This window comes from Rhopalosiphum maidis, chromosome 3 (genome assembly GCF_003676215.2).
Source record: "Rhopalosiphum maidis isolate BTI-1 chromosome 3, ASM367621v3, whole genome shotgun sequence".
NCBI lineage: Eukaryota > Metazoa > Arthropoda > Insecta > Hemiptera > Aphididae > Rhopalosiphum > Rhopalosiphum maidis.
Genome location: NC_040879.1, coordinates 17339068 through 17359264, shown reverse-complemented (window position 1 = coordinate 17359264; position 20197 = coordinate 17339068). Strand labels below are relative to the sequence as shown.

Here is a 20197-nt window from a genome sequence, read left to right as displayed (position 1 = left end):
ACGGAAACGATGTGCTATGATAAACATTTTTTCTTCATGTTTTATATCCAATTAAAATATATTAAGCATATAAGCAGAGCAATTCTAAAATTTCAATTTTTAGTAACATTTAAAGTAGGTACTTACAAATTACAGTGAATGTAGTAGTAATAATAAGATTATATGTGGACTTGTACGATAAATACTTATATAATACATGAAATAATGTGCATACAGGGAAGGCCATAGCAACCTGAAGATGTTTAAATATTGTATTTATTCCAAAGTATAAAACATCGTCAGTCTGCAATATCACACATCATTTATGTATCATAATACCCACCTACCACTGAGTATGATTTATCGATGAGTTTGAGAAATTTGAAAAAAAAGCGTGCGCAAAAGCTCATAAACAAACGATAAATAAAATTGTCTATATACTATTTTGAAAAGCCACGTATTCAATATGCATCCTGAAACCTCTGTCAGCGGAAATGAGGATTCCGATACTTTTATAATCGATATAGGACAATTTATTGTGTTAAAAATAATAATAATAATTATAGTAACCTTATTCATACCACCTACTAATAATGGTGAACTGTATCATAAGACACAAATTATAGAACATTCAATAAGAAAAAACAACATATTTTTTAATCGTTCTGAATAGTTGAAATAAGTAGTTATTAGAGATTTTGCTATGCTTTTGTAATTTCTACATTCAATAATATTGTATTGGTTATCCTCATGACAAAAACAAAACTTATATAAAAAAAACTAAAAATAAATAACACAGAAAGAATGCCATTGGTATTAAAGTTAAAGAAGAAATTAAACAACAGCAGCAGTAGTTGTATGCATGATAGGTAGTCCTTAAGTCGACAACGCGTAAACCATATCCAAAAAATTTAAAGATGTATTCGTTTTCCGTTAGAAGCTCGAGAGTTTTACGTGCATATTATTGGTGGAATAGCAATATAAGTTATCTCAGAGGCAGATTTTTTCGGCAGAAAGTTCTCTACCAAACTCTCAGAGGAATACCTAGAATTCATAGTTTGAATCATAATTGCGAAGGGTGCTTTACTCAACATACTCCCTAGGTTAAAAAGTTTGATGACCCTGTATTATAAATGATAGACAACCTAATACTCCCTTCCCCCGAGTCCGTACCATGTGGTTAGGTTAGCGAATAGCCAAGTTTCCTGAAGGGCGTGTGTTAGGAAGACGCGCGGCTTGTTCCACACTGGTGCCGGTATGCGAGAGAAAGCGTATGGGCCGGCCAGTGGCGGCCGGGTCACTGGCTGTGCAATGGCGCCAGGCCCGATATACGGTTTCACAACCGGTTGGGCAGGCGACTGGAATTGAACCACTAATTTTGGACTTTGGCCGGTCGACACCACTGTATATAACAAAACACACAAAGATGGTACATAATACTACATGGCAGACAAGCAGACATTGGAATGGTGTGTGTGTGTGTGTGTGTGTGTGTGTGTGTGTGTGGTGTGTGTTGAGAGCTCTAACCTGAGAGGGGCGTCCATTTAGGAAAAAGTAAGATTAAATTGCAAAGAAAACCAGCGATGAAATTGTTTAATATAAAACTTTCCATAAAATAGTTTCATTCTTTCATAAAGCACTCATAAAAGTTTTCCATAAAAACCATTAATTATTAACACTTTTGAAAGCATTATAGGTAAGTACGTAAGTATTTCTTCCTGTAAAAATATGAATTTGGAAAAACATTGATTTTCAAACATACATTTTAATCTGTCTTCTAATACAAATTGTTATTAAAAGTTCTCTTTAGAAACATCCTATTTTATAATTTCATAAATGATATTATAAATATATTGCAACTTAAAGATATATATATTAAATATAAACGCATTGCATAAAATATGAGGAGAAAACAAGGAACGATGGAATATAATTTTGGACAGGTGGACACCCCTGCGTGTATTATGTTTAATGTTTATGTATAATATAGAATACAAAAGCCAGATTTATTGGACGTTTTAAGGTTTTGACTAAAAACGACACTTAAAAAATATTGTATTCTCTTCAATGAATCTTACTATGTGTTGAATATTTTATGGAACAAAATAGGAGTTGGAAGAGACATGGAAGGAATCGTTTTAGTGTTAAAGGCACCTCTCCTGTAAAATAAAATTAAACAAATTGCAAATTCGTTTAAGCTAGATATCAATCGATTTACCTATAAAGTAAGTTGAAATCTACAGTTTAAACATCTATTGACTCAGTGAGTAAATATTTTTACAACCGTTACTTAACAAGTTACTTTTCAACGAGAATAGCTTCCTGTAGAAAGTTTATTATACTGTAATAAAAATTGTTTCGTTATATGCTTTGTAAGAATACATTTTGAGGTTTAATTATTTCTGAATAGATTAAATCAAATAAATGTGTATAAACACATAAACGTTAAAGCTAAAATTAAATGACAATTACTTAAAAACGTCAACTATAAACAATATTACTAGGTATAACTTTAAAATACTTTTTTTTATCAAATAATTTAAAGAAACGGCTTTAAAAAACTTGGTTCTTAAAAAAAGTAACTCGTTCCAGCTTTGTGATTTTCACAACCAAACAATATCGATTTTAAAATGATTTATTAAGAGTCGTCTGTGCAAAATAGGCGCATAGACGTGTATACATTTACCGGTTAAAAGCATGTACAAGCAACAGGGGTGATTCAGTCAACCCTTTTGTGCATTCCAAGCGTTAGTAGGCAAGCAACCCTTTTTCTCTAATTGGTCACAATTCTATTTACCCGGATTCGGTAGATTCCCATAGCCACGTTTCAGGGAAGTTCTTCCGCACTTTGATGCCGGAAGATGTTTCGGAAACAGTGGACGATATCTGCATCATTTCTTGGTCATCCATCACATTTGACCTATAGTAAACTGTACACAGTCCCCATACCATGAGTTAATATTAATACATAAAAATGTTATTTTAATGTTATTCAAATAATTTGACCATTGACTGTATATAATATACATATCACATACAATACTACTCATTGGTTTGTTATCGATGTAATAACGATATCAAAACGATATTGCGATCGAGGCACGCACAGTTACGACTTTAGAGTGTAATTTGACAAAATATTAAGGAAAATCTTGAACTCTAATGATTTCAAGACGTCTCAATAAATATTGTAATAAAAAACCTACAGGTGATCCCATATGTCACATATTTGCTTTCAGTCGTTATTGATCACGAATTTTGTTTTCCAAAATTAACTCAAATATTCAAGTATTTATATTATTCATACATTAAATTTATTTACAGTCCTCAAATTCAAATAGTATTGAAAGTACGAACCATCTCAAGATAATATTACGTTTTTCTTAGGTTTTAACATACAAACCACATTTTAGTATCCATATAAATATTATGGTATTCAATCGTTTCTGTCAAAATGACCTACATTTTTATCTCTCGTGTTATTTTATTTTAAAAGCTATTACATTATTGTTGTTATTAAATTCGTTAAACTATTTGATACATCAAAAGCATATTAGATTTATTATATTTTTAAAAAGAAATGGGTACCGTATTCTTCAAACTCAAACAGTCGCAATATATCGTATTCCATTGGTCAACCACTGAGAAAATAATGTAAATTATTTAAAGGTACTTCAAAAACATAAATTTGACTGGTTAAAAACTGTAAAATATACAGTTATTTTTACACTTTAATATTTAAATTTGCAATACGAGTAGAAGTTGCTAAGTACCAGAGTTCATAAATTCATAAAAGATATATGTTTGAATGATAATTGTGTTTATATTTTATACATTTTTCTAGTGGTCTCACATATAGAAAATGATTTCAATATTATTATTATTATTATTAAAGCTACTAATTAATTTTAATTTTGACATAATATGCAATAAATCAAGATTTAACCATCACTTTAGTTATAATTAAAGATATGTTATGAGAATTTACAGAGGGCTTCCATGCGTACAGGATTTGTAAAATGACTAGTATTTAAGTCATAAATTTGTTTATAGGAATAAATATTTTATTTTGTGACTTTTGCATCGGTATTTTTGCCTTTAATTTATCATATATTATTAAAAAAAAAATATCTATGTATTAAACATAAAATCACTTACTCCAAGGATTATAATCATTGACAAAGGCATTGGTCAATATAGTAGCTCCAGATTTCTAGACAAATAAACGTATAACAGATATTAATACACGTTTTTGAATGGGAATTATCGTGGTGGTGTGGTTGATAGAAATTAAAAAAGTAATAACACTTACATCGAATGCTTGGTGAGCAGTATATGAACCTGGCCACCAAAACATTGAACGTCTATCCAACGATTCTCTGAGGTACGGCATGTAATTGGAATGTTCACCGTTGTCGTAAGTTCTAAGTTCATCTAACACGTTGTCCTAGTGATAAAAAATTAGAAAGAAAACATATTTATAAAATTAAAACTCAAATAATTATAATTGTCGAAAGCGATAGATAGCTCACGTGTGATATGTCGTTGCCGGTTTTCAGTAACAGAACGCTCTGGTCGATTCCAGCTACGCCTATGTACGAATTCGGTTTTGCTTCAAAATTTATGTCCACTGAAGTGTCAGGCTCTACTTCGTCACGACTCACATCCACATTAATCTGAAACGAAAGTGATTAGAAACACACCAGGGGTAGACGATTGGTCGTATTGTAAATAACAACAATAGCAATGATGAAATATTAGAAAATAGTTAACTCGAGTTAGAGGAGGGAACACTTACGTAGTTCTGCAACACTCCATCAAGTTCTACGTCAATGGCATCAGCGACAACTTCACCATCGTCCTTGACAAACTGCGCTATAACGTGAGCGGTGGGTGCCATGGCGTACGTCGCCAAGAACCGGATAACAGCTGTGTGCTGGCCGGCGTTAGGAATTTGCACGGTACTAGCCACGATTACATCACCCCTGCCCAGAACTTGGTAAGTTATATATTGCAGACTCTCCGTAGAGTTAACTTGTATTTCAACATCTTTGTTGACCTAAATGAAAAGGTCTATTTAGTATCGATGCAAAGTTAGATCGAAATGGGTGGTGCGTAAAACAGTACTAGATCGATTTTGATTTACCGCAAAAACCATCGTCTTCTAGAATTTATGATACATTTAATCATTCATATCATAAGTTCAACTAATAGTAGTAGTCTAACATAATCAATAGCTAACTATTTTTTTTATGAAGACAATAAAAATATTTAAAACTAAAACTTTTAAAATATATTTTAATATTTTTAAATAGGTAAATTTAAAATATGTATTTACAAACACTTTTAATTGATTGCGAAAGTTTTGAACATTTTTGAAAGCACTTTGACAATTTACCATATAACCACATCAATGTAAATTACACATAAAAGTTCATTAAAAATAAAACTATATGTAAATCATTTTTGAAAACTGTGGGTTTCAATTTTAATTTTAAAAGTTATCTCTCAAATTTCCCATTTTTAAAATAGTAAACCATTTCATAATCATAAAATACTTCTAGATTATATTATAATTTCTAAATTGTTACCACATGGATCATTCTATAAAGTTGAAACACGTAACAGTGATATTAAATATCATATACAATTTGTAAACTCTGCAGTATACTAAGAATTTAAGAATACATAATTATAAATTTTAAAAGTACTGTAAACGACGAAATTTAAAATGATTAATAACAGTATCTAATGCAATAAGATACCAATATAACTTTTGAATAATGTAAAACAAAACAATCACATAATGAGTACAACTATCCTTATTAGGTACAAGAAAAGTTTAAACATAATACAAATCAATTAGTTTTCACTAATTAATCCTAGCCAATAAAGTAACTAGTTGTTACAAAATCCGCCTAACCTTTGTTATTATGTATTTTTTTTATTGTACATTACGAATATCTACATAGAACAATCCTATTTCCCATATAAACATATTATATATGTTTTAATACAACATAAAAATACATTAAGTCATATGTAAATTTATATTCATAATGATTATTGAAACTTCGAGAAATTGTATAGATATATAATTATTATAGTTAGGTATATACAGTGTACCTATAATTTAATTAGCAACCAAATTATCGCAACAAACTGTACTATAATAAATAAATTGTAAATTAATATGAACATCGAGTGCTATTATTTAGTGAGTAGTGAATTACATTCCTTCCGTTGAAATATTGTTACTGACTAATTCTTCAAAACAATTGCCAAGTAGTCTTACCGTAGGACGTTCGGTCAGAACAGTAGCTTGCAAAAACGTATTACTGGTTGAGTGTGCCGGTAAAATCGTAGATAATGATTCTCTCTGGTTCAAATATTCTGCCTAAAATCATAAGTGTATCATCATTAGAAAAACTCATTTCAGTCAACAGAATCAGTACATATATCAGTGATATATTTGCATTTCATCTCTGAAGAAGGTCTGTCTATCAGTGTTTCCAAGTCAATGGGACACATAATAGTACTCATGATGTACATTAAATTTTTAATAATTATAATTATATTTATTTTATGTATAATAAATAATTTTAAATCTTGAAAAAGTTAATTTGCAGGCTTAGTTTTTCTAAAGATATTATAAAAATAAAAATGAATATTTTTATTAAGTTGAAAATTTACTTATTTTTCAACCAACAATTATAAAAGATTTTTGTATAAAAATAGAAGTAAAACTTACACCCTGTAATAAATAGTAATTAAAAAAATCAATATAATGTAATAAAAAATTTAAATAACATTTCACTTCCCAGTTTTATTGATTAAAAACTTAGGACTAACCGCCAATATATCACATTTTCCTTTTATTTTATTTTGAGTTTATCAGTGTCGAAATGAATAAACTTGTAATAAGTAAAATAAAGTGTAGATTATGTTATTATTTATAATCCATATGAAATTAAATGTTGACAAAACTTTTTTATATAAAATTTAAATGGGACATAAGGTTGAATTTCAGCACAATAACTCACTTCAATGACGATCACTGATGCATTGATCTCTGGATAGTAGACTAATGGAATTAAACCATTTCTTGGCAACATAAGTTTGTTTTCTTCTAACTTTTCCGTCTCATGCGAAAATCCGTGCCAAACTTTAACCGGATTTCTATCATCGTAAACTGGAGTGCCATCATGGTGACTCATTTTGATCTAAAATAAAAAATATATGTAAAACTACCACACATTTTCAAACGGATAACTGTATAGAATATAATAACTAATAATATAATATAATATAACTCACGAAAGCCGTATATTTTAGTCCGGGCTTAAAGTATTCTGAAGTTCTGATGAGTTCCATTTTGTACTTGTGGTTATGAAATACAACGTTAGCCGACGTATTCTGAGACCTGCCCGTGAGAGCTTCTTCCACAGTAACATCGAAAGTGATAATTCGTTTGAATTCGTCGTTTAAACTAAAAAATAATTTTAAAGTTTTGGTTATTATCCATAATAAAGTCCTGTCTAACTAAATTGAAACGTACTTGAGATCTTTAACAACATCAAATTGCACAACCGTTTTACCATTAATTGGTACAACTTTTCTTAGCGGGTTTTGATATATAGGCTGAATGAGATCACTGTAGTATTCCGGGTACACCGAAACAGTGGCCTCTCCTTTAACGGGCTTACCATACGTGTATCTGAAATACGGAAACGTAATGTGGTGTAAACAATACATGGACAAGACTATAATTGTAATTGGCTCGACGTCAATAATAATTGATACATACTTAGCATGAATAGTGGCAGACACGACGGATTGCTTGAACGTGGTGTGTTCAGGTACGTCGATGGTCACTTCAAACTTGGGCAAAACGTATTCGGCCACTAAGAATGATTTGTGGAAAACTTGGTCTAGTACGGTAACAACAATGTTCCAATCACCGAGCACCGGTGACTCAGATAGTTGAAGTTCCGAAGAAAAAACTCCTCGGGTAGTCAGCGCTCTGCTCCAGTGTTTCACACGATTGCCTTGGCCGTCCTATGGATAAACGATGGACGGTTATTATTGTTAGAGTGGACCTGAAAATTGCATTGCGACGTACCGTGATGTAAATGTCTAAAGCTCCCGTAACAGTCGGCTTCAAATGGTAATTCAACACAATTGCTCTGAATTGCACTTTATGTCCTGGTTTGTAGATAGCTTTGTCGGTTTGGATAAACACCGAATAACTCTTGTGAACGTATTCGAGTGTCGTGGTGTTAAAAAACTCTAAACCACCCGAACCTCGAGCAGTTAGGTTGTAATTGCCCGGTCCGACATCGCCGATCTAACAAGAAATTAACAAAGCATATTCAGAATAAGAAAAGTTTGTTTTATTTTTAAGTCATGTAAGTTAATTGTTCCTGTAATGACGAATTTAACTCGGCTAATAATGCAAATTGAACTTACTTCGAGCCGTACTATTCTCGTTGAAAATGGATCGACTTTAACGAACTGTGTGACTTTTAAAACGCCTCCACTATCTTGTTTGCCACCAACGTCCACGACTACCGTGGTTGGCGATGTTGTTCCTTGTGTGCTCACTGCTACGTGATATTCCGAATTTGGCCGCAATATCTTCGGACCCACAATGGTATAAAATCTAAACAAATCAATTGGTCATTGAAACGTCAATTAAATGTTGAAATAATATAATAATTATTTACAGATTAAAAATAACCTAGGCGTAAAAGAAGAACCAATATTATCCTTGAAAATATTATTCGGTTTCTTTTCTTTAAATACGACCTATACTGACTGGAGATTTAGTAAAAACTGCAGATACAGAAAATCATTTTGAAAACGCCTCTTTTCACTTTTACAGTCAACACGAGCATAATGTAAGTTGTACTGATACTACTAAAACGAGATCCATAAAACTATGACATTTTGATTTCGTAACAAGAAGATTTTTAAAATACCTATCGTCCACATTGAGATTTTATTTATCCGAGAAGAATAAAAACTACAAAATTAAAATTAAAACCTAATCTCGATATAAAATCGTGTTTATTGAAACTTAAGTACTGTGTATTATATACATATATATATATATTTAAGTATTATTATAATAATCGGCCAGGTTTGATTCAAATAAATTTAATGTAAATGAAAATTTGAAAGACATGTCGATTCTAGCCGAATCATTTGAATCATCAATAATTAACGACTTACATGAAAACAAAATGAATACGATTGCAGCGGTCGCAATTTTTCAATATTACATATTTAGTTATCTGAATATGTCCGTATTATATGCTTTGGTTAGTATTTTAAACTAAATTAATCAATAATGATACAAAAAAATATTGTTTTAAAATATTTTAATAATTATCTAATCAAATGATGCCACAGTAGTTTCAGAAAGTATTTTAATATACCTATGCTATTTGGCCAATTAATTTTTTTTTTTAAGTACGGGGTATGGTAGTGGGCTCTAACGATTTGAAGAGTGCTGTAATCATGCATTAAAGTTAATGATATAAATGGGTTTGCACTAGATTAAAGTTCATAATGTCTAGTTTTTATATGATAGTAATCTAGTTATTAATGTAAAATAATCACAAACCCGTAAACTAATGCGTAAAAACCGTTAGAATAATAATTAAAATTAATGTTTAATATTTGATAATATGTATTTTGAATAATTATTTAATATTATTAAATTTTTTTTTATTTTATAGGTATACCAATTTAAATAAAATAAAATATGATTTGTTTAATGTTATCATAGTTAAAAGCATTATTATTTACATTATTTATAAAAAAAAATAGCTTATGAATAAGCGAAATAATTCAAACTATAAAAATAATCGTTTTTATAAATGTTATTTATAATGAAATAGATAGAATATTTATAATGTGATTTAAAAAAAGATTCATCGTAATTGGATACTTGAATATAACAGTGCTTGTATCGATTAAGTGTTTAAACACTTTTACGATGAATAAACACTTAACACTGTGTCCTGTTGGATCTATATTATACCTATCTAGCTACGAGCGCGCGCGGCCAAGAAGGATCGTTGCTGACTATAAGTACATATACCTATATATTACTTGACCGAAAAGTACGTGCGGAGTGCCTGCACGACTGTCCGAGGGCGATTAAATTAGTATTTTATTCTACTAAAATGAAGTACGCGGGCTATATTTTTGTTTGGTTTTATTTTATTTTTTTTTTATACCTATAACGTCATATAACGATTTACAGAGTCTATAATGTAGCAAGTTCGTGCGATTTTTATACTTTTCAGTTATCATACAGTTCCGTCTCAATACCTACGTCTGATGCGACAAAATACGCTTATAATGAATACTCACCGATAGCTCGCAAAACACGTTTACGGACGACTAATAACATATATTTTTAGATCCATAACTTATTTTTAGAGATAAAACACCTATTATATTAAAATAATAAATAAAAACAATTTTGGATGTCAATATTTTTTAAAAATTATTTTGACAAAAAATTACAATTGTTTAAAAAAAAACGATATTGAAAAATATACAACAAAGCATACTAAACACGTAATGTTGATAGTAAAAATAATTTTATATTTTAACGCATAATCCTCACATATGTATATTAGCCCATAATATTTTAATAGACATAAGCTAATTATTTTTCAGATCTATTTTATATTTTTATAGTAATAAGAACGATACGAGTATACAGATGCAAATATGCAATTGATGCCATAACTCATAATACATTATTAATAATTTACCCTTTTTTATATCAATAAAATACCACAAAACCTTGACTACTAAAAGAAAAAACACGATGCATTTTTAATGTGTGCGTTTTCTTAACGACAAAAGTGGACTGATTTACGTAATTAACTAGAGATGACCAAGTACAAACGATATTGATAAATTCATATCTCGGCAATTATTCGACAGTAGCAGCCTGTGGTGTGAACTTCTTTTATTTTAGTTCTGCTCATTTGTTATTATCTCAAAAAAAAGCTTTTAAATCAATAGTGATACCTATTCATAATATTTTTTTTAAATTATGTAACACATATAAGTAACGGGATTATTTTAAATCATCATATTAATACTAATAAATAGTATAATAATAATATTGTAATATTATAATATTGAAAATTGCATATCGATAAAATTACATAAAATCTGCAAGTAAGTATATTAAAAAAATTCATCAATTTTTATTTAAATAAGTATTGTACACTATTAATTACATATTATATACATTTTTTTTATCTAATTGTTTTTATTTTGTATAATTTTGGAAAATAATCACCTAACCTAACTGATGTAAATAATTTAAAAGTTCAATTGCTAATTTCCATTAATTATTCAGTTATAGTTAGGCTTAAATATTGGCCAGGAGGTGGGTATAATACGTGAAATGACGTTTCCGTATATACTATATATAGGCATAAAGTTTTTATAAATAAATGTTTTTCCTAGATTTAGTTTTTTTTCTCATTTGACATCGTAACTAACTGAAGTTTCCAATTGAAACTGTACGTTTCGAAAGTCATTAAAATTCCGTTGAGTTGAAATAACATCAAAACTAAAAAGTACATAAAATAGAAGGAATGTCTGTTTCAAAAAGAAAAGAATTTTTCCGAAAATGTATACTTTTAGTAACTATCTTTATACTTAATGCTTCTCTGTACAATGTTACTAGTTACGTATAGTTGTTAAACTGAATGTTCACTCTCCACACTAAGAAGATTTAAAAAAGATTTAAAAAGAAATGGGTCATTATGAACATTAAACGTAGAATAATTTTACAAATTATAACACTAATCAGTAAATTTATTTTATATTTTTACTAATAAATATTGCTTAATATTATGTAAAATTAATAAATAAACACATTTATTAAATATTTCAGTTATTGATATTTTACAGAAAATTTATTAAAATAAATAAATGAGGGAAAAGGCGAGAGAGAGAGCCAAATATTTTGCTGTCTTGTGAAAATATAGTAAATGTAGTTCTAACTAAAAGTTTGACAAGAAAAAAATCAAACTGTAATATGCATATATTATATCATCCAAACGAAATTATAGTAAGGGACCGCCACGAGAACACCGCGTGTGTGTATGTTTGACATACGTTTTCCCAAGGGGCGTCAAAGTCAAAAATTTAAATCACGCCTGTACATGACGCTGATGCGACTTGAAACGCGGTACTTTTGAGGAATAGCTGCGATGGAATACTCAAACCGTTCCCCAATGAATATGATATATATAAATATATAAACCGGCTTAAACGTTATATAACATTAAACTGTAATCATAATATATTCCACATAACGACGACTAGTTTGTCGATTTTGTGCACGAAGGCATTTTGTTTTTCGTGTATTTTATTATGCTGAACGAGTTGTCCGAAACAACACGTCGAAAAAAGTCATGTCAATAAAAATTAATGATAGTAGTAGTGTTCTGAAAATTCATATTTTCATCGTGGCAATAAGTATGCATACTAGTATACTTGAAATAAAGTAATATTAAACTTTAAAACATTTTTAAATACATTTAAATGAAAAAATGCGTGTCCAGAAATGATGGCAGTGATTACTGATTAGACATGCGAATCAAAATTAACTAAAAACTTAGAAATTTATTTTATGTAGTGGTCAAACAAATTTTATAAAAATGATTTCTTAAAAAATTACTCTTGGCCAAATCTGCGAAATTGCTCTAAACATGATTTAAGGTAATTACTTAGTAGTTGTTGAATTACTATGAAGTTTAATTGTAAGTATATACAATATGTATATAGCATATAGCACGACAAATGTAAGTATTGGATTTAAGTGTATTATTTTTGTTTTTATGTGTTTATTATTATAAAAATTCTCGAATCTTCTAAATTAATTTCTTAAAATCTGATCAAAATTATATTTTAGGAACAAGGAATTAAAAGTTTAAATTCCCAGCATAATTTTCAAAATAATTAGGAAAAACTAAAATAAATTAAGAAAAAATTGAAATATTTATTCAACACTATTATTTGACACAAACAATTATGTTATTTTGTTATAATTCAAAAATGACCGTAGATATTTATTTCACCAAATATTTATAAGAGCATTCTCAAACATTATATTTATAATTTTTTTTAATATCTTAGCTATTAGCTCTGTATAAGTTATTTGTAAAGGTATTTTTAAAGTTGTTGACTTTTTCTAAGATTTTATTAGATTTATCATTTATTTTTCAGTCAAAAAACTTTTAAGTGTAATAGGTACATTATTCCTAATAAGGTTTTCTTATAACAATCAAAAAATATTGTTAATCCATAATTCTTTTTTTTATATATAAGTATTTGGAGTTTTGATGAGATTCATCAAAAATGTAAACTATTTTAGTAAGTAAAAACTAATGTTTTAGTAATTAAAAAATACTAAAGAGTTTTATTATTAATATAGTTATGCATCAATGCGAGATTCTTCACTATTTCCACACGTTTTTCTTACAGTGTAGCATAAGACCAAATACATAATTAATTATCTCCATTATTATAATTATTATTAATAAAATATATGTTTGATGAATTGATTGAAAATTATGTTAGAAATGTAAGAAATAGTGGCTGACACAAGTGTCACATTGTCTCCGCTCTAAATTGTTGTTCCTGTATACCTACGATGTATTATTGAATTAAAATTTTACACATCCATAAATCCACTACACTCGAAATCTTCTACTTACATCATAGACGTGCGCAGACCTAAATTTCGGGGGTGCCAACAATTTTTTCGGGCTCTTTTCTGAATTTGGGCCCTTTCTTAACAAGACATGTACATATTTTAATAGATTATAATGCCTGAATAAACATTACTTAAATTATATCACATATTAATCAGTAGTATTACTAGTACCAAGTTATATAATATTTCATTAGGATAGTTGGATCCAAAATCTATTTTCAAGATAATTGCAGTATATTTTATTTATTATTTTTACTTTTGTAGTCAATAACATCTAGCTGTTATAATCGTAATAAGTTTTACCATTAAATTTAAAATATTTTAAGTTGTATTATTTTTTTTATCTCAAAACATAATTTTTTACAACATATTTTAGAAAAAATATAATTTTTATTCTAATAACATTAGTTAAAATACGGATCCATATATATGCTATAGAGCTTAAATTCTAAGGCCCCAATTACATGTCGGGGGGGGGGGGTGCATGCAGGCACACCCGGAACCCCCCGTGCACACGCCTATGACCTACAGCTGGGTGACTTGTCTAGTTTTTTTAATCATTATTTATAATAGCACCATCTACTACATATACCTGATCAAAACTTATTTCATAAAACTAAATAATAAAATGAAGTAGTTACAAGACAAAGTAGAGATACTTTTTATTTTTCAAATTATAGACGAAATATATTATATTTTATTTTTACTATAACTATTCTAAAAAATTGTATTTTATCAAACAAAATATTTCCAGTACTAGCTATTTAATATTTTATGGTCATAACTCATCAAAAATGTAAGTACGTCAAAATTAAAAAAAATCGCATCATCGCTCTGTTGTTATACGATATATGCATGTTTAAATTTACAGCGTACGTATCTGTAATATTCTTTGCTGTTTAAATTTAAAATTAAATACAAGAACTAATAATTTCAGTATTAAAAAAAATAAGTTTTCACTTGAAATGTATCACGGTTTTAATGATGTATTCAGTAAGTTAGTAGGTATTATTACTCGATAAATATATGTAGCTGTAGCCTATACATAGAGCATGACTAAAACGAGACTTAATCTGGAAGTCACGGATTCAAGCCCCACGTCGGGCGCCACTTTGTCATACTTACTAGCTTACTTCGTCGTACTTACGTGAAACGTCAGAATTCAGATATACTCGTACACGCAGTTAGTATACAAAACAAATATCGTGTTCTCGCACACACTAGTATGTACATTCAGACAAGTATAGGGTAAATACACAAACGTCAAACAACTCAAACACACACGCATGAGAAAAGATAAAAGAAACAAATTCCTTAAACATGATTATGGTTTTTTAATGCAAATACATTAAGCCAAAAGAAAATTCAAACATCATCTTCGTACCGACCGCTCACGGATCAACAACTTTTGTTGGCATTCATCGTTATATGTTTAAAACTTATAGGAATAGTAAATTAATCAGTTATTATTTGACCTATTTACACTATAGAAATTCGCGTTATAATTTAATAATGGAAAAGTTATAGATTGTTCTCTCAGCTTATTGACGTCACTAACACTAAAAACATACTCACATACAAATTTAAATTAACCACTTTTATTCTAATAAAATATTTTTAAAGTCCGAAACCGACTTGTCCATTTAGATATGTAATTTCATGCGTAGGATGGACAATAGAAGTATAATACACGTAAAGACCCGTGGCAGAATGTCCAACGGGAGGGAGGTTATAATACATATTTTAAGCAAAAAATAATTTCGGAGTGAAACAAAAAAATCTACATATATAGTATTGTAGTATTCATTATTAGTAGGTACATAATAAACGTCTTATATCTAGCATTATAATACAACATTTGTTAGTTGTCGGGGGAGATGGTGCACTAATTTCCCAGGTACTCCTCTTCGCTTTAGACTCGTAGGTGTGATCAATGACAAAATAAAAATCAATATATACGCGACACGTGTGTATAACACAGATACGCATAAAATAATATCGTAATAAATTGTTGTGAACTCGGTTAACCAAAAAAAAAAAAAAACTATACCCTGTAATCCAATATGTATATTGTATATATATATATATATATATAAATAAGTTTAAATGTATTAATACATTATACATACTAATAACATCATGACTGGCGATCAGAGATAAAAAAAAAAAAAACAATTTTACCCGCACGATTTCATCAATATTCGATGACGATGATAACTTTAGGGTAATAATAAATTTGCCAAGGGTGTCGACATAAATAAGTTAACCGAAAAAATAAAAATAATTAACTCCATTTAACGTGATAAAAAATTACCAGTGTTTATAAAATAGATTATAATAGATTCATTATACGCTCTTTAAATATCGTATTATATAAATACATTTACTCACCTACATTGCCCCGTGCTTAATAAATACGTATGTAGAACTTGATTTACGGTTGTCTCTACTGCTTTTACGCATTAAGCCATCACGTAAATTTTTAGGTGGTAAACGCACCGTTGTGCCACACACCAAATTGCGTTTAAGCAGGTTCCTCCTATATAGTACATTATACTAAATACCTACTGCAGTAACCTGCAGTAACCCACCAGACTAACTATCTTTGCGATGTACTCAACTACACCAGTTATTGTATAAATACACTATGTAGGCGGATTTGTGATATCGGTTATACCGTTGGCACGTGTCTACATACTTATTTAGAATCGAAAGCCAGTTCTATTACACACTTTAAACAAATATAGTTGATTTTTAAGGCACAACTATAGGTATGACCAAAGTGAATAATAAATAAATAAATAGGAAATAGACTATAATATGCTCCTACTAGACTTTTCTAGATCTGCTCACTTGCAAACTTTTTCACGTGAGACAATCGATGGCGGGCAGTTTCTCAAAATGCTAACATTTTGATCTTAAATATTACACATTAAAATAATTAATTCGAGTCACACTCGAATCACGAATTACAATTATTTAATCATTTTTATTATTCGATTCGTACGATTTTAAATGAACATAAAACGAACGTATAAACGTATACCGTTATGAGCAACGACGATTTTCACGAATCTCGTCGAAGATATCCGAGACGAGATTTCACCGGTGTGATATAGTACGGTGCGCAGCGAGAGCAAAAAATATACAAAAACCGCAATCTACCCTGTGGCCCGGGGGGTCGTTGCTGTCACGAGACTAAAATAAAAAGGACAGCGTAACTAATGTCAAGCTATATAGGAGGTAGGTATATACATTTATCGCCACCACATGATTAATCCACGCACGTTGAGCGACATAAAAAAAAACCGACGTGGCTAGCCTTCCCTGCCGGGCTTTTGTGGAAGCTTCAGTGAGACTCATTTGCGAGCAAACTCTCCATTAAAACTTCACCGTCGATGTCCGATTTCCTGCAGACGCGATTAAACCGTTATAAACTTTATATTATTCAGTCGTTTATTATAAGCCCGTATAATGCACTGAGCTATAGGGATCATTAGTCGAAACAAACCCGATTCTGGTAGAGTTAAAAGTTACATTATAATACCGACGACAAACAAATATTATAAGCCGATTAATCAATTAAAAGATTTTTCCGCTCTTACTGTTTTGATAGAACTGTAAGATATTGAAACAATTTATTAGAGAGACGAAACAACAAAATAATAAATAATAAAACGTGTTCAATTTATAACTTATAATATATTTTATTTATTACGTATAATAGACATCGTAAACTCTGCGATGTACAAGGTATACGTAAGCTACAACGTAACTTTTAAGATAGTAAAAGATGCAGGTCACCTCTAAGTAACTGTAATTTTTTGTTTGTCCTTTGAGTGACTACTGACTGTTGTGGGTATGGAATTTATTTCGAACAAACTACAGTGTGACTATAGTCAACGTTTACATTATGCCTATATATATATATATATTATATAGTATGGTAAAGACTAAATCGTCACGTTTAGCTATGTACCCATATTGTATATTTATGATCAAGTATAAAAAAATATCAAATTAAAGTATTGACTTTTAACTTGTTAACATGCACATAATTGACCTACGTGGTGACCTAGTCTCGAACAGATTCCAGTTTTTCAGATAAGGAAGCTGTACGGTGTTGCATAATAATTTATTATAAAACGTGTAAGATTTTGATCGACTTGATCGTCCCGTTAATTTTCAACATACATCCACATACCCGATTTCGTCGTGACTGAACGGTAAAGATTCCGTCTTATACCTATATATATATACCTGTTCAAATTGCGATGAACACATGATTCTATTCCGAGTGCATATTAAGTGCGAACGATCAATCATTCCGTTTTGTAATGCGTGGAAATGAGTTATTTTTCTTCTGCGATATAAACCAATACATGTATTTCATCATCAAGTAATTGTCAGGTAAATGCGAGTGATTTTAAAAAAAATAGTAAATACCTCATTAAACACTTGTAGATTTATTGTGTACACTGAATACCAATAATTTGGCAATGCGATGCGATAATCTACTTTTTGCGCGCGTTATTCAAATCTATAAGTTGTTTGAATTCTGTTAGTATTAAACAACAACGCAAACTAATAATAATAAATTATTTAGTTATCTATACTACAGCAGTGTGTCAGTGTAATAACGTTGTGTAAATTAATTGTATTTCAGAATATTCTCATATCTCCAAAGACTGCAACACTTTAGTGTTATATACGTATTGTTATTTACAAGCTTTTATACTATGAAAATGAAATAAAAACAATTTATATAAAATATTCAAATATTATTATAAAAAATACAAAATTGTTACAAATCTGTTTAATTTATCACGATTCAAATGATATACATATCGTTCTAACGTTAAAGTGAAAACTGTAAGTCTTGAGAATAGCAAATTGTATAACTAAAAGAAAAGAACGTTAAAATATTCTTCATTTTTATAAAAACGATCAAATAAATAGTAGGTAAGCATTTCATATCTCTGGGAATAATCATTTGTTTGAATCACAACGAAGTAGATTTTTTAAATTTAAACTGTTATAAAAAAATCTTACATTTTACAATTTTCGCAAAACTTTCGGAATTTCGGCTGGGAAAAAACGATAACAATCAAAACTTACTAAACAAAAAAAACACAAATCGTCTCAGTTTATTTTCCACTTAGCAAAGAATTTTATTGTGCAGGTAAATTTGTAAAATTATTCGTTTAAAGTAGACGGTGATTTGTGATTTTTGTGAGATACCAATTGACGTGACAATATTATTAGTTTTCTTTTATTCCAAAATTGTGTTAAACAAATATATAAATAACACATAAAAACACACACCAATGCAAAACAAATATCTCTCCACTGGCGTGGTCCGTCAAGAGTCTGACATATTTATATGTGACGGTTGACAAGGTACATATATAAAGTGGCCATACAATTTATCGGTCTTTAGGTATTCGCCGATATTAACAATCGCTGCTGTTTCGCTGTTGCTGTTTATACGGCCATGGCTGCCCCCATACTTAATTTGTAATTTATACATCACACCATGCGTCCATATAATGTGACAGCACGATTTTATATAAATTTATCTATTGTCAATATTTTTACTTTCGGCATAGAGTAGAGTTTTTTTTAAGAGGATGTCACTACACGGACAAAAGCCATTCGCGTTTTTCAATGGTTTTCGAGTAATCTTAAAATAAAATAAAACCATCCGTTACAAAATTATAGGAGATAATTTTTTTAAGATTTTGACATATCAAATCGCCAAAATATAAATATTGTCTCGAAACCGTTTAATATTAACTTCACTAAGTCAAATAATGATAAAAAAAAAGCCGACATGCCTTACCCTATAAAAAATATTACATATTTTCTATAATTTTGTAATAAATTAAAAAAAAAAGTTATCTACGTTGTTCGTGGGTCTGAGAGATAAAACAAATATTGCGCTGATATCCTCTTAATCTAATCGGTAATAGATTTACATAAACATATTTGTACGTAGATCATAGGTAGATAGACTACTTGACAAGTGAAATTCGTAATATTAGTACACAATTTTATGCGCTAAATGATCTACACGTCATCAGACTACATGGGGAGCCACCTAAAAAAACTAGTATGCATTTAATTAAACGCGAACATTCCAATCTTTTGATATCAAAAAGTCCTTAATCATTTGATGAAACATGGTTGTTGCACCATTGGGTTTTAAATGCTCACTGTATCAAAAACCATATCAAAATATTGTCGAATAAATTTCAAAAACGATGTGAAAATAAATTCAATCTAAATCACTCGTCATCCAAAACAATTTCAACCGCAAACATAATAACTTCAATTATTTTTGTACGGTATTCATTCATCGTAAACTTCATGTATCGCTAATACTTATATTATCAATGTAAAATGTAAAATAATATAAGTGTTTGAAATTCCGCGTTAATTTTAGATGACAATTGA

The 20197-nt window shown here is 29.5% G+C and overlaps 1 protein-coding gene across 2 annotated transcripts in view; it reads right to left on the bottom strand.

Annotated features, from left to right (window-relative positions):
* Positions 1 to 20197, bottom strand: part of LOC113559440 (CD109 antigen-like) — a 90684-nt gene that overhangs the window by 5773 nt on the left and 64714 nt on the right. Inside the window, exons 3-14 of one of the 2 annotated variants that reach the window (XM_026965269.1) lie at positions 8449 to 8641; positions 8102 to 8326; positions 7787 to 8037; positions 7538 to 7696; positions 7297 to 7468; positions 7023 to 7202; positions 6275 to 6376; positions 4778 to 5038; positions 4512 to 4655; positions 4292 to 4426; positions 4138 to 4192; positions 1153 to 1381 (exon numbers count right to left, since the gene is read on the bottom strand). In XM_026965269.1, the coding sequence (XP_026821070.1) occupies positions 1153 to 1381; positions 4138 to 4192; positions 4292 to 4426; positions 4512 to 4655; positions 4778 to 5038; positions 6275 to 6376; positions 7023 to 7202; positions 7297 to 7468; positions 7538 to 7696; positions 7787 to 8037; positions 8102 to 8326; positions 8449 to 8641 (2106 nt within the window). Of the gene's footprint in view, positions 1 to 1152; positions 1382 to 2776; positions 2910 to 4137; positions 4193 to 4291; positions 4427 to 4511; positions 4656 to 4777; positions 5039 to 6274; positions 6377 to 7022; positions 7203 to 7296; positions 7469 to 7537; positions 7697 to 7786; positions 8038 to 8101; positions 8327 to 8448; positions 8642 to 20197 lie in introns of both variants that reach the window. The other variant, XM_026965270.1, reaches the window with a different exon arrangement.